This window comes from Protobothrops mucrosquamatus, unplaced genomic scaffold, assembly GCF_001527695.2.
Source record: "Protobothrops mucrosquamatus isolate PMUCROS unplaced genomic scaffold, P.Mucros_1.0 scaffold2459, whole genome shotgun sequence".
Taxonomy (NCBI): domain Eukaryota; kingdom Metazoa; phylum Chordata; class Lepidosauria; order Squamata; family Viperidae; genus Protobothrops; species Protobothrops mucrosquamatus.
Window position 1 is genome coordinate 281134 of NW_015388531.1, and position 13808 is coordinate 294941.

The 13808-nt window shown below is 41.6% G+C and overlaps 1 protein-coding gene across 1 annotated transcript in view; it reads left to right on the plus strand.

The window, feature by feature from the left end:
- Positions 1-218: 218 nt before the first annotated feature.
- Positions 219-13808, plus strand: part of SOX5 (SRY-box 5) — a 106074-nt gene continuing 92484 nt past the window's right edge. Inside the window, exon 1 of the mRNA XM_015825047.1 lies at positions 219-357. Within this exon, the coding sequence (XP_015680533.1) occupies positions 238-357 (120 nt within the window). The 5' untranslated portion in view covers positions 219-237. The remainder of the gene's footprint in view (positions 358-13808) is intronic.

Consider the following 13808-nt stretch of genomic DNA (forward strand, 5'->3'; position numbering starts at 1 on the left):
TGTGACCACATGATTGCTATGACGGTCGTAAGTGCAGGGATCGGTCAGAAGTCACTTTTTTCAGGGCTGTCATGGCTTTGAACAGTCGTTAAACGAATGGTTGTAAGTTGAGGACTACCTATGTTTTAAAAGGGGGGGGGTTGGTTCAGGGGAGGATTTCTGAACTGGGATAGCTTCTCTATCTGATCAGCTTCTGTTGTTGTCTTGCAGCAATTATATGCTGCGCAACTTGCAGCCATGCAAGTATCTCCTGGTGGAAAGATATCCGGCATTCCCCAAAGCAACATTGGTGCAGCAGTATCGCCGACCAATATTCACACTGACAAGATCGCAATCAGCCCACCACCCAAAACCAAGGTAATGCTTTAAGATTCACCTGCCTGGCTTTGTCGTAAAGTACCTGTTGCATATGAATGGGATTTTTCCATGCTATAGATGAAAATAAATCAGGTCATGTGTCTTATAAGGTTTTATAAGACTTATGTCTTAGTCTTATGTCTAAGGAGACTTACCCATGTCGTATGGCTGTATTACTATTATCCTTCTCATCTTTTCTACTACCTTCTCCTATTGGTATCTTATGATTATATTACCTTGTTGTTTGTATGTACACTGAGAGCTTATGCACCGGAGACAAATTCCTTGTGTGTCCAATCACACTTTGCCAATAAAGCATTCTATTCTATTCTATTCTATTCTATTCTATTCTATTCTATTCTATTCTATTCTATTCTATTCTATTCCATTCCATATTTTCTTTTCTTTTCTTTTCTTTTCTATTCTATTCTATTCTATTCTATTCTATTCTATTCTATTCTATTCTATAATTCAGGATGAATGGAAAAGTTATGGCTATCGAAAAAAATGGCTTTGAATACCGGTTGTCAGACCTGCCACAGCTTAAACTCCTAAATATAAATGATCCTTAGCTCCGTTTGTTGAGAAAGTATAATTTTATTAGAAGTCTAGTGTATTGCAGTAATGCAAAGCCAGAACTGAGAATTGCACGCCAAAATCCCTAAGGTCAACTTCCCCCCCCCCTTTTGCTACTTCCCACTACCTACCCCCAAACAACCAATGGGATTCAGGCAATGTTTTCATAATGGACAGTCTAGGCATAGTTTGGTATGCAGCTCATGTTCCAGATGACCCTGAAGCAGCTTCTTGAGGAGATACAGCACTTACTTTCATTTTCCCCTAAGCCTTCCCTATTACATTTCCCCCCCACCCCAGAGTTCATGACAGTCTGTCACTGAATACTAGTGAAACACAAGCAAGCATGAGGTGGCAGCTGACACTAGTAGAATAGCAGCTATTAGAAATGACTAAAACACCTATTGCAACTTCTGTTTGCACAAAAACAATATGGATTTTGCATTGTATGGATTCCCTACATCGCAGCAGTTGAAGCAGGGCTTATAAAGTCACTTATTCAGCATCTGCTTTAGTCAGGAAATCCAGAATTAAAGCATTCGAGATGGATAATTCTTCAAGTCTACTTTTGGTCTTCCATCAAAATAGACCTTAATAGACTTCAGGTAGTTGGCAAGGTCAAGTTGCTCTTATCATCCAGATGTTCCCCCCTGATGTTCTACTAAAATGTATCTTCCTGTAATTTAACTCCAGTTAAATTTAATTCACATTTCTGGGATAGAACAACTGTTTGCTTTTTTTCCTATATTATAGCCTTTTAGGTTTCTGAAAAACACGATTTTATTCCTCCATTTTTTTTCTTCAGGATAAGGTTATTACCAATTAACTAGACAGGCTCAATGATTTAGGAAAACTGGGTACAAAAGAACAATATAGAAAACTGCATCTATGAGTGGATGTATGCATACACACATACACAGAGAGACTCGGAAGAAGAAATTGGAACTAGAAACGCATACTGATTTCCACATGAATCTTAAACAAAATATTTGCAAAGTGATACAGAACAGGTCAAAATGAATTTGCTTTTAAAAAAAAAATATGTGCAGAGTGAATCAATAGAGTGTGCAGAGGTTAGAGTTTTGTTATGGTGTGTTTGGGTTCAGATAATTTAATATCTAGACATACATTTTCAAAAACGAGTATCAGGTAAGAGATGGTTCTAAATATATTTGTTTCCGTAAGAAATATAATCCATTTGCAGCAGCCCAGGGCTGTCTTCAGAACCAACTTACATTTTGAAGTGCTGATAGTCCTTATTTAATGACTGCCTCATTTAATGACTGTTTGCAGTTACCATGATGATGAAACAGTAACTTTGCAAGAGATTCTTATACAGACAACCTTTGCAGGTCTGTAAAGGAAAGGAAAGCTGACATAAACTCATAAGCACAGTCTCTGTTTCATTTAATGACCACTATCTATATTTGGTGGAATGACCATGTGAAAATGATGGCACGTGTTTCCATGATCAGTTCAAGAAGTGTTGCGAAGAAGGAGCAGCTTTTGTCCAGGACTTCATATTGCTACATCTGCAAGAGTTTTTGTGTGTGGAAAAAAAAGGGCATCTTTCATATGTGAGCATTTACAGTAGTTGTTCTGAGAAAGGACCAATGCTAGCTGGCTTCCTTCCTCTTAGCAAGTGTCTCTCAGTATAGCCCACGGGGAGAGAAGCTGCTTATATCTATTTTCTGTATTGGGCAAAAATACGGGGTCAATCCATGCAAGATGTTTGCTGTACGGTTGGCCTTGGGATATAAGAGAGACAGATAGTCAGTGAGATGGATGGATGGATGGATGGATATGGAGAATGGATGGATGGAGGATGGACATGGATGGATGGAGGATGGATGGATGGATGGATGGATGGATGAATATGGAGAATGGATGGATGGATGGATGGATGGGAGGATGATGGATGGATGGATGGATGGATAGATGGATGGTAGATGATGGAGGATGGATGGATGATGACTGATGGATAGATGGATGAATAGATGAAGATGGAGAATGAATGGATGATGATGGAGGTTGGATGGATAATGACGGATGAATTGGATGGATGGATGGATGGAGATGAAGAATGGATGGATGGAGGATGGAGGATGGATGGATGGATGAAGAAAGAATGGATGGATGAATGAATGATGGATGGATGGAGTTAGCAGCCTCCACAGTGTGTTTTTAAAAAAATCAGGATAACAACAATAGTGATACAAATAAATCTCTGCCCATTTTTATACAGCTTTAATCCCCATCTTGCCTTTTTAACCATGTCCTGTGGACACAAGAGAGGGAGAGAATTTGGTGTAGAAAATAAGGAGAGGCAGCTCATCTAAGACCCTGACTCAGTCGAGGGGACATGTTCTTCTCAGACAAACTCTCCCAAGGATCCCTTTCCATATTACAGCTAGCAGATATTGAGAGTTCCAGTAAGTTCCACCAAACTTTGCTAGGAAAAAAACCCCTCTACCCATCCAAATACTTGGCCTAGTTGCCCACATAAGGAAAAGAAAGAAAGAAAGAAAGAAAGAGAAAGAAAGAAAGAAAGAAAGAAAGAAAGAAAGAAAGAAAGAAAGAAAGAAAGAAAGAAAGATAAACCATGTCATATTTCTTTTAGCCCTTATTTGGGGGATTTGCTGATTACAGTATTGACTTGATAATGTTCACAATAACACAAATGCCTGCCTGTGAATAAGAAAGGAAGCAGGTTTTTTTCCCCCCACTCACAATTACTAGAAATACATCGCAGTCTTTCCTCTTTCTCTCCTTTTCCTTCCTGGGGGAGGAAAATCTATCCCCTTTTTTTTGTACCCTGGAGTTTCAGTCCTGTCAAGGGACTGTCAGCAGAATTAAGCTGCAAAGAGGAAAGCAGAGAAGAGTGGCATGCATGTTTCTGTGTGTGTGTGTGTGTGTGTATTTGAATGAAGGGGGGGCCCTCCAAACGGCTGTAAAATTGTGCAGCACGGTCCCTCTGATTCATGCTGTTTTCAATCTGCTGTGTGCCAGTTGGAGGTTGAGAGAGAGAGGAGGGGAGGGCAAAAGAAGGAGATAATACTGAGAAATGATAGAGTGTCTGTGACCTCAAAGCTAAGGCTGGAAACCCAAGACATTGATTTCACTTAGCATTCCTGCTGTGAAATCTGGCAGAGTTCAGATGTAATAAAAGAACAAGATTCTGTTCTAATGGTAATGGCGTATGACAGACATGTCTGTCGTTTGGTCGGTCCTACACACACACACACACACAGAGACACAGACACACACACACACACAGAGGAAAGGGAAGAGGGAGACATGGAAGATCTTCTGATCTTCCTGTGGAGTTGGCCGAGAGCCATTCTGAGCTTTGAACTAAATCACAGCGTACAGTATTAACTCAGGAGCTAACCAACCAGCAGTGTATTAAACTAAGTATAAGTATTAACTAAGCAGCTGAGGAGAAATTTCCTAATGGTGAGAGCAACCAACCAATGGAACAGCTTGCCTTCAGAAATTGTGGGTGCTCCCTCGCTGGAGGCTTTCAAAAAGAGACTGAAGTGGTCTAGGGCAGGGATAGGCAACCTTGGCTGTTTTATGACTCGTGGACTTCAACTCCCAGAATTCCCGAGTCAGCATAGCTGGGAGTTGAAGTCCATGAGTTATAAAAGAGCCGAGGTTGCCTACCCCTGGTCTAGGGGATTGAACTAGGAGACCTCCAAGGTCCCTTCCAATTCTATTAGTCTATGTTCCATGTATGCTTCCTCATGCAAAGTCGGGTAAAAAGGAACGAGATCCAGGGAAGTGCAATGGTTAAATGTTAGACTGAGACCAGCAGGAACTAGGCCAGGGGTAGGCCACCTTGGCTCTTTTACGACTCGCGGACTTCAACTCCCAGAATTCCTGAGCCAGCCATGCTGAGGGAAAAGCGAGAGGTTTCCATGCTGAGCAATGCTGGCTCAGGAATTCTGGGAGTTGAAGACAACTCACAATGTCTTTTCCTAGAACATCTCTAGATTGCAGTTCTGGGATCTCCTCGTGGTCTTCAGTCCAGCTATTCACTTAGAAGTTTTGAGATCAATCAAAGTCAGCTCAGTCCTGCCATCTAGTGCACTATGGATGTATGACAGAATATACATTCTTTAGACAAGGAATTACTGGGAGAAGAATGGATTTCGCCCATTTAAGTGATGAAACTGGACTCTATGAACTGTTAAGTGTGAAATTGCTGGACTCTTGTCTCTTCAGAGTGAAGGTGGGCATTGTCTTTGTGGCTTGTTTTATACCACAGTGGATTTTATGCAGGGGATTCTACACACAGAAAGAAACATGTCAGAGGCCATGTAGATTTTCTCCATGAAAATCTGTGTCTCTCAAAAGTGCATTCATTGTCACCATAACTGAGTCCATCCACCTTGCTGCTAATCATACTCTTCAATTTCCTTCCATACTTTCCAACAATACAGCCAGCTCCAGAAAGTTGGGGATTCATCTAATATGTCCAAAGTAGGATAATTTTGCCTTATCGTTTGTTCCTCAAGTAAAACTCTGGATTCAATGATCCATCAGGTTTTTTTTTCTTAGCTGTCCTTGATCTTCTCAGCAATCTTTTCCAACACCAAAGTTCAAAAGGGTCAATGTACTCCCTCTCCTGCTTCTTCAAAGTCCAGTGAAATATTTTATCCCTGTGGAAAACTCCCAGTGCTTCAAAACTATGTTTAGAGCCACTGTGGGACTTTGGAAGTCAAAGGCCCTATATCTTATGGACCGGGAAGGTTAACGAGCAAGATTAGAGTCCCACTGCATTGTTAGCTATGCCAACTGCTTACTGGCATCAAAGAAAGATGGGTCCATGGAAAGTGAGAGAACCATGTTAGCTATACGGGTAGTCCTCGACTTACAACAGTTTGTTTAGTGGTTGTACAAAGTGGTTATACCAACACTGATTGTAAATCCCCCTTGTTCAGTGCCATAGTAACTTCAAACAGTCACTGAACAAACAGTCACTGAACGGCTACTTGTAATTCCAGAACTATTTGTACAGATAGTTCTCGACTTAACGGCAGTTCGTTTAGTGACTGTTCAAAGTTACAATGACACTGAAAAAAGTGATTTACAACCATTTTTCACACCTACGACCGTTGCAGCATCCCCACGGACACGTGATCAAAATCCAAACTGTTGACAACTGACTCTTATTTATGACGGTTGCAGTGTCCCGGGTTCACGTGATCCCCTTTTGCAACTTTCTGACAAGCAAAATCAACGGGGAAGGCAGATTCGTTTAACGACCATGTCATTATCTTAACAACTGCAATAATTCACTTAACAACGGTGGCAAGAAAGGGCGTAAAATGGGACACAGCTCCCTTAACAAAGTCTCACTTAGCAGCCGAAATTTGGGAGTCAAGTGTGGTCATAAGTGGAGAACTACCACGTATATGTTCTCTCCAACTAAGATTAATAAGCTGCAGAACCAGAAACATACAATATATCAGTTGTCTTGTCAGGCACCACACAATGCTTTCCTTTCTTTTAACCTCAGATAAAAATGTGCAGCCTTTATCCGTGTGCAACATGGTTAAGCCTTGTGTAGTTTTCCTCTCTCAAGGTCTCTCTGGCCTCCCGTGAATTTTTGACACAGCTTGTGATATTAGCTAAATATCTCTTGATACTCGACAAGGCACGTGTGCCTTGTCTGAAGCCTTCGCAGGGCAGTGGGGGAGAGAGAAACTGTTCAGTGTGAAACATTAGCAAGAGTCACCGGTTCTTAGTTGTTTTCTTTTTAACCTTATTAGGATCCTGGGTCTTTTGCCCAAGACACAGCTTTGTTCAAATCCATGGCAACGGTGTAGAAATTGTCTGAATCGTTTGTTGTTGTTGCTGATGATGATGATTCTCAACTATTTTACTCAACAACAATACCTGGGCGTTGCAAAGAGGGCTGCAAATGGAGATTCAGACCAGCTGCAAACAACACTAACCAGCTAGGCATAAAACTTTATGGTAATTGAGGGCAAGAAGCTTTCAAATGCTGCCTGGGATTATCTTTAAGCAAAGGGCAAACTCTTATTGTCTCATTATCTCAAACGTCCAGATTATAAGTCAGAATGGGAAGGGGCTGAAAAATCTACGTCAGTTGGATTTTGACCTGATTGTCTTCTTTAACAAAGGGACTGAATTAGTGGATAAGGGAAATGCTCTGGATCTAGTTTACTTAGACTTGACAAAGTAGAGCACAGTCTCCCTCTTGGTAAGATAGATTCCTTCCAGTACTTGAGGGGCTGTCACAGAGAAGAGTGGGTCGACCTATTCTCCAAAGCACCCAAGGGCAGGACAAATGGGTGGAAGATCGTTAAAGAGAGATCCAACTTGGAACTGAGGAAAAAATTCCTTGCAGTAGGAACAATTAACCAGTGGAACAACCTGCATCCAGAAGTTGTAGGTGCGCCATCACTGAAAGTTTTCAAGAAGATACTAGCCATTTGTCCGGAATGATATAGAATAGTGGTGGCAAACCTATGGCACAGGTGCCAGAGGCGGCACTCGGAGCCCTCTCTGTGGGCACACGTGCCGTTGCCCCAGCCTTGCCTCCCCCCGTGACCCCCTCCTCACCAGCAGTCCCCCTGGAGAGTCGCCCCTGAGCGTAGCCCACGTGGAGCAGCGCAGCCAAGGACATGGCAGCCAGGCAGCGTAGACAAGACTCTGCCCTCATGCCCCATCGCGCACAGTTGATGCTGCGGGGCGCGGGTAGAGGGCGTGGCCACCATGGCGCTGCTGGGCGATCTGCAGTGGGCCCTGGAGGCGGTGAGTGGCCCTGTGGGCAGGTGGGGGCGGAGCGGGGGCGGGGTGGGGGGTGGAGTGGGGCGGGGCCAGTTTTTGGGCACTCAGTCTCTAAAAGGTTCACCATCACTGATATAGAATCTCCTGCCTGAGCAGGGGGTTGAACTAGAACAGGGGTAGGCAACCTTGGCTCTTTTATGACTCGTGGACTTCAACTCCCAGAATTCCTGAGCCAGCCATGCTGAGGAGAAATGGAGAGGTTTCCATACTGAGCCATGCCGGCTCAGGAATTCTGGGAGTTGAAGTCCACGAGTCATAAAAGAGCCAATGTTGCCTACCCCTGAACTAGAAGATTTTCATGGTACCTATGGATTTTTATGTCCTATGGATTATTTTATGTCCTATGGATTAGGTTGGATTTGAAATAATGGAGACTGAGTAACTTAGATCCAGGGCAAGACAAGTTTATTGTGAGGGTTTGCTGTGATTGTTATATATCACCTTAACCATTGGAACTCAAGTCAGCAAGTACTTGGAATTTATTTTAATCTCTGGTGTCCTATATTCAAATGGAGACTAACTTGGGTTTCCCTTCTCCCAGTTTTACACCTTAACTGCGCAAGCTGTAACCATCGTTGTATAAACTGAGAACAAAAGTTGGTAGCTTCAAAAACAAAAAGAATGTGTTGTTAAATGTGTTTTTTAACGGAACCCAGCAGAATTTATATTCATAATTATTCCGCTGGTATCTATAGTTTATTACCATCTGCTGCCTCGAACACCATTTTGAGTGGAAAGGGAGAATGTCTTTGTATGTAAGATGGCATTAATTAATTAGTGTTTTAAAATAGAATAAACGTTCATCAGTCTTTTATTTGGCCCAATCCTGACTGAACGTGCTAGTAAAATTCTAACTTTCCTCAAATTATCGTATTTAATAAATGGGCACCCTGGATGGTGCTGATGGGAATTGTAATCCAGCTCAGCTAGAAGGCAGAGAGAGTTGAGAAAATGTGTGTAGGAGATAACCAGGCTGAGCCGGAGGGAGGCGTCAAACGTGTTATCAGTCATGAGTCTCTTCACGCCCATAAGAGATCTAGGTCCAGCCCACCTTCATTTCCTTCTACTCTTATCTACTGCCAATTTCCTTTGGCCTTTAGTAGTTCAGATTCTTGTAGAGAGCTTAAGCTTTACAATAAATCTTCATACCCATTTGAACTGTCTGGATCTCCTGATTTTCCTGGCACTTGATAACCAAGTCCAACTTTCCTGGCACTTGATAATCAAGTCCAACTTCTCTCAAGTTTCTGGATATAGAACCAAGAGTGTTAGTTTGTCCTAGAGTCGAAGAATGACAGAGAGAGAGAAAAAACCGAGCGTCAAAACTGTATGCAAAAAGCTAATAGCAAAGAATATCATTTTATAGCATGTATATGTATTGGACATCAAGTCAAACCCTCACAATTTTTATGGCTATTAGAATGGCAAATAGTGTTGCTGTATCCAGTTGGCCAAAATTTTTTGTCTGGCCCATAAAAGTGTAAGGGTAGGAGAACAAAAAATTTGAAACAAAACCAATGGCCTTGCTGTTGTTTCTGTGCTGCCAATTATTTTAACTCTTTCCGAACTGAAAACGAATTTGGAAGGTTTTTTTTTAGAACATAGAATAATAGAGTTGGAAGGGACCTTGGAGGTCTTCTAGTCCAACTGCCTGCTTCAGCAGGAGACCCTCCACCATTTCAGACAAGTGGCTGTCCAGTCTTTTCTTGAAAGCCTCCAGTGATGAGGCATCCACAGCTTCTGATGACAAGTTATTCCATTGGTTGATTACTCTCACCTTTAGGAAATTTATCCTTAGTTCTAGGTTGCTTCTCTCCTTGGTTAGTTTCCATCCATTGTTTCTTGCCTTGCCTTTTGGTGCTTTGGAAAATAGTTTGATCTCCTCATCTTTGCAGGAATCCCTCAATTATTGAGACACTGCTATCATGTCGCCCCTAGTCCTTCTTTTCATCAGACTAGACCAGGGGTAGGCAACCTTGGCTCTTTTATGACTTGTGGACTTCAACTCCCAGAATTCCTGAGTCAACATGGCTGGTTCAGGAATTCTGAGTATTGAAGTCCACAAGTCATAAAAGAGTCAAGGTTGCCTACCCCTGGACTATACATACCTAATTCCTGTACCCGTTCTTTGTATGTTTTAGCCTCCAGCTCCCTAATCATTCTTCTTTGTTCTTCTTTGCACTCTTTCCAGAGTCTCACCACCTTTTTAATATTGTGATGAGCAGAACAGGGTGCAGTATTCCAAGTGTCGTGTTTTGGTTTGTTTGGGTTTTAAACAGTTAGAACAATTAACCAGTGGAACAACCTGCCTCCAGAAGCTGTGAATGCTCCAACACTGGAAGTTTTTAAGAAGAGACTGGACAGCCATTTGTCCGAAATGGTATAGGGTTTCCTGCCTGAGCAGGGGGTTGGACTAGATGACCTCCAAGGTCCCTTCCAGACAGACAAATGGCTGTCCAGTCTCTTCTTAAAAACTTCCAGTGTTGGTGCATTCACCGCTTCTGGAGGCAGGTTGTTCCATTGGTTAATTGTTCTAACTGTCAGGAAGTTTCTCCTTCGTTCTAAGTTGCTTCTCTCCTTGATCAGTTTCCATCCGTTGCTTCTCGTCCTGCCTTCAGGCGCCTTGGAGAATAACTTGACTCCCTCTTCTTTGTGGCAGCCCCTGAGATATTGGAATACTGCTATCATGTCCCCCCTCGTCCTTCTCTTCGTTAAACTAGACATACCCAATTCCAGCAACCGTTCCTTATATGTTTTAGCCTCCAGTCCCCTAATCATCTTTGTTGATCTTCTCTGTACTCTTTCTAGAGTCTCAGCTTATTATTATTATTATTATTATTATTATTATTATTATTATTATTATTATTATTATTATTATTATTATTATTATTATTATTATTATTATTAATTTTTGTGGACATTATCTGGAATATTTGGAGACGGGGGGGAATGTTCATAAGAATGTTGTCAACATTCTTGGAAAGGATTGCAATCGGATGGGGAAATCATAAAATGAAAGATGACACTGTTGAGTTCAATGGTTGGTCACTTGCTTTGGAATTTACCTATAAAAGTCATCAATTGGAAATTTAGGTTAGGCCAATGTTTCTCAGTCTTGATCCTTTTTAAGAGGTGTAGACTTCACCACCCGAACTCCCCAATCAGCTCTTTAAAAAGGAAAAAAAAAAAGATCCCTTCATGCTGAATCTGAAAGCAAGACTCTTAAATGGTTGAAATTTTCAAAACATTGATTGACGTTCTGCAGAAAATTTGTCCTAAATTAGGAAAAAAGCTCATTTTTACTTAAGTTCTAATTTGTGGTCACTGACGATCTAATACAGTTTTGGTACTCAGGTAGACAAAAAACACACATGGTACCCTTTGTGATTTATCAAGAAAATTAAATAATGGGCCATTTGCTCCCTTTTAATGGTGCCTCAGAATTGATCAAATGCACTGCTTTTACGTATATAATGATCGAACCAGCCATCTCCAGCTAACTCTGCCTCCCTTTTTTATTCCAAAAAGGAAATGCTGGAAAATTATTGAGTAATTGCAAACAAGATCAATTTAGTAAGCTCAACAATGGATCAACCCTTATTTCTTTATTGAAGTAGAATTATATGTTGCCTTTTGTTTAGGAGCTCAAGAAACATATGATTAGGGGACTGGATGCTAAAACATATGAAAAACAGTTGAAGGAATTGGGTATGTCTAGTTTAATGAAAAAAAAGGACTAGGGTCCAATATATCTATTTTCTGTATTGGGCAAAAATACGGGGCCAATCCATGCAAGATGTTTGCTGTACGGTTGGCCTTGGGATATAAGAGAGACAGATAGTCAGTGAGATGGATGGATGGATGGATGGATGGATGGATGGATGGATGGATGGATATGGAGAATGGATGGATAGAGGATGGATGATGGACATGTATGGATGGATGGAGGATGGAGGATGGACATTGATGGATAGATGGATGGATGGATGGTGGATGGATGGATGGATGGATGGATGGGAGGATGACCGGTGGATGGGAGGATGATGGATGAATGAACGGATGATGGATGGATGGAAGGAAGGTTGCCTCAAAGAAGAGAGGGCCTGCTATAGAGGGGAATATTTGTAGCTCAGGGTTGAATTCTAGGGTCCTTGGTGCTCTTCTTGCAGACATTTCATTACCCAACTAGATAACATATAAGGAATGCAAGGAAGTAATGAAGTAATGAAGCTGAAAGAGCACAAAGGATTCCACAGCATACAGTGTTCCTTCCTCCTATTTTTGCCCCATGAACAGGCCTGTGAGATGGGTGGGTTGAGAGAAGGAATGGCCCTGAGTCCCTTAGAAAGCTTCCATTGATGAGGATAGACTTGAAGCTGGATCTTCCTACTCCTAGTCCATCCTCACCACTGTACCAGTCTGGCTCATGAACTAAGAGAGGTAATACAATTGAAAGTTATCAAGGAAAGGAAAGTCTCATGTTGGGTGAAGGAGGTGACAGAAGAACAGGTTAGGAGAGGAAGGTCATCAGATGAATACAGAGTTGGAAGGGACTTTGGAGGACTTCTAGTCAAACCCCCTCCTCAAGAGATCCTATACCATTTTAGACAAATGGTTGTCCAGTCTCTTCTTTAAAACCTTAGTACTGGAGCACTCACAACTTCTGGAGACAAGCCATTCCACTGATTAATTGTTCTCATTGTCATGAAATTTCTCCTTGGTTCTAGGTTAGGTCTCTCCTTGATTAGTTTCCATCCATTGTTTCTTGTCCTGCCTTCAGGTGCTTTGGACAATAGCTTGACTCCCTCTTCTTTGTAGCAACCCCTGAGATATTGGAACATTGGTATCATGTCATCCCTAGTCCTTCTCTTCATTAAACTAGACATACCCAATTCCAGCAACCATTCTTTATATGTTGTAGCTTTAGTCCCCTAATCATCTTTGATGCTCTTCTCTGCACTCTTTCTAGAGCAGGGGTCTTCAAACTTGGCTGTTTTATGACTTGTGGATTTCAACTCCCAGAATTCCTCAGCCAGGCATGCTGGCTGAGGAATTCTGGGAGTTGAAGTCCACAAGTCATAAAACAGCCAAGTTTGAAGAGCCCTTTTTTTATATACCATAGAGACAAAAACTGCATACAGTATTCCAAGTGTGGTCTTATCAAGGCATTATAAAGTGTTACTAACACTGCACCTGATAAGCAACTCATCAGATAAATAATTCTGACTAACAAACAGAAAAGAAGAGGATCAATTTATAACAATTGAGTTTGTGGCAACAAAATGTCAACTTACTCCATGAACCTGTCAATCCTGTTGCATTCCATCACTTTGTGTAAATATGTAGTGACAGATGAAACTCAACATGAGATCTCCATGGGAATATTGGCAAGAAAAGCTCCCTAAAGTATCTCTGTAAGACGAGACGAACATATTTTTTTTTTTTGCAATATGCAGTATGTAAAAAAAAGATACAGAATCATCCCAGCAAGCATACTCACTTTTATCAGCATACCTGCAGTTTTTATCTTCTTCTTTGTAGTTTGCATAGAACTTATTCTGGGCCCAGGGCTCTTCAACATCTATATCAATGATTTGGACGAGGGGATAGATGGGGAACTCATCAAATTTGCAGACGACACCAAGCTGGCAGGAATAGCCAACACTCCAGAAGACAGGCTTAGGATACAGGAGGATCTGGATAGACTTGAACACTGGGCGCTATCTAACAAAATGAAATTCAATGGTGAAAAAAGCAAGGTTCTACATTTAGGCAAGAAAAACCAAATGCACAGGTATAGTATAGGGGGTACCTTGCTCAATAGTAGTAACTGTGAGAGGGACTTCGGAGTCCTAGTGGACAATCACCTAAATATGAGCCAGCCGTGTGCTGCAGCTGCCAAAAAGGCCAACACAGTGCTAGGCTGCATTAACAGAGGGATAGAATCAAGATCACGTGAAGTGTTAATACCACTTTACAATGCCTTGGTAAGGCCACACTTGGAATACTGCATCCAGTTTTGGTCACCGCAATGTAAAAAAGATGTTGAGACT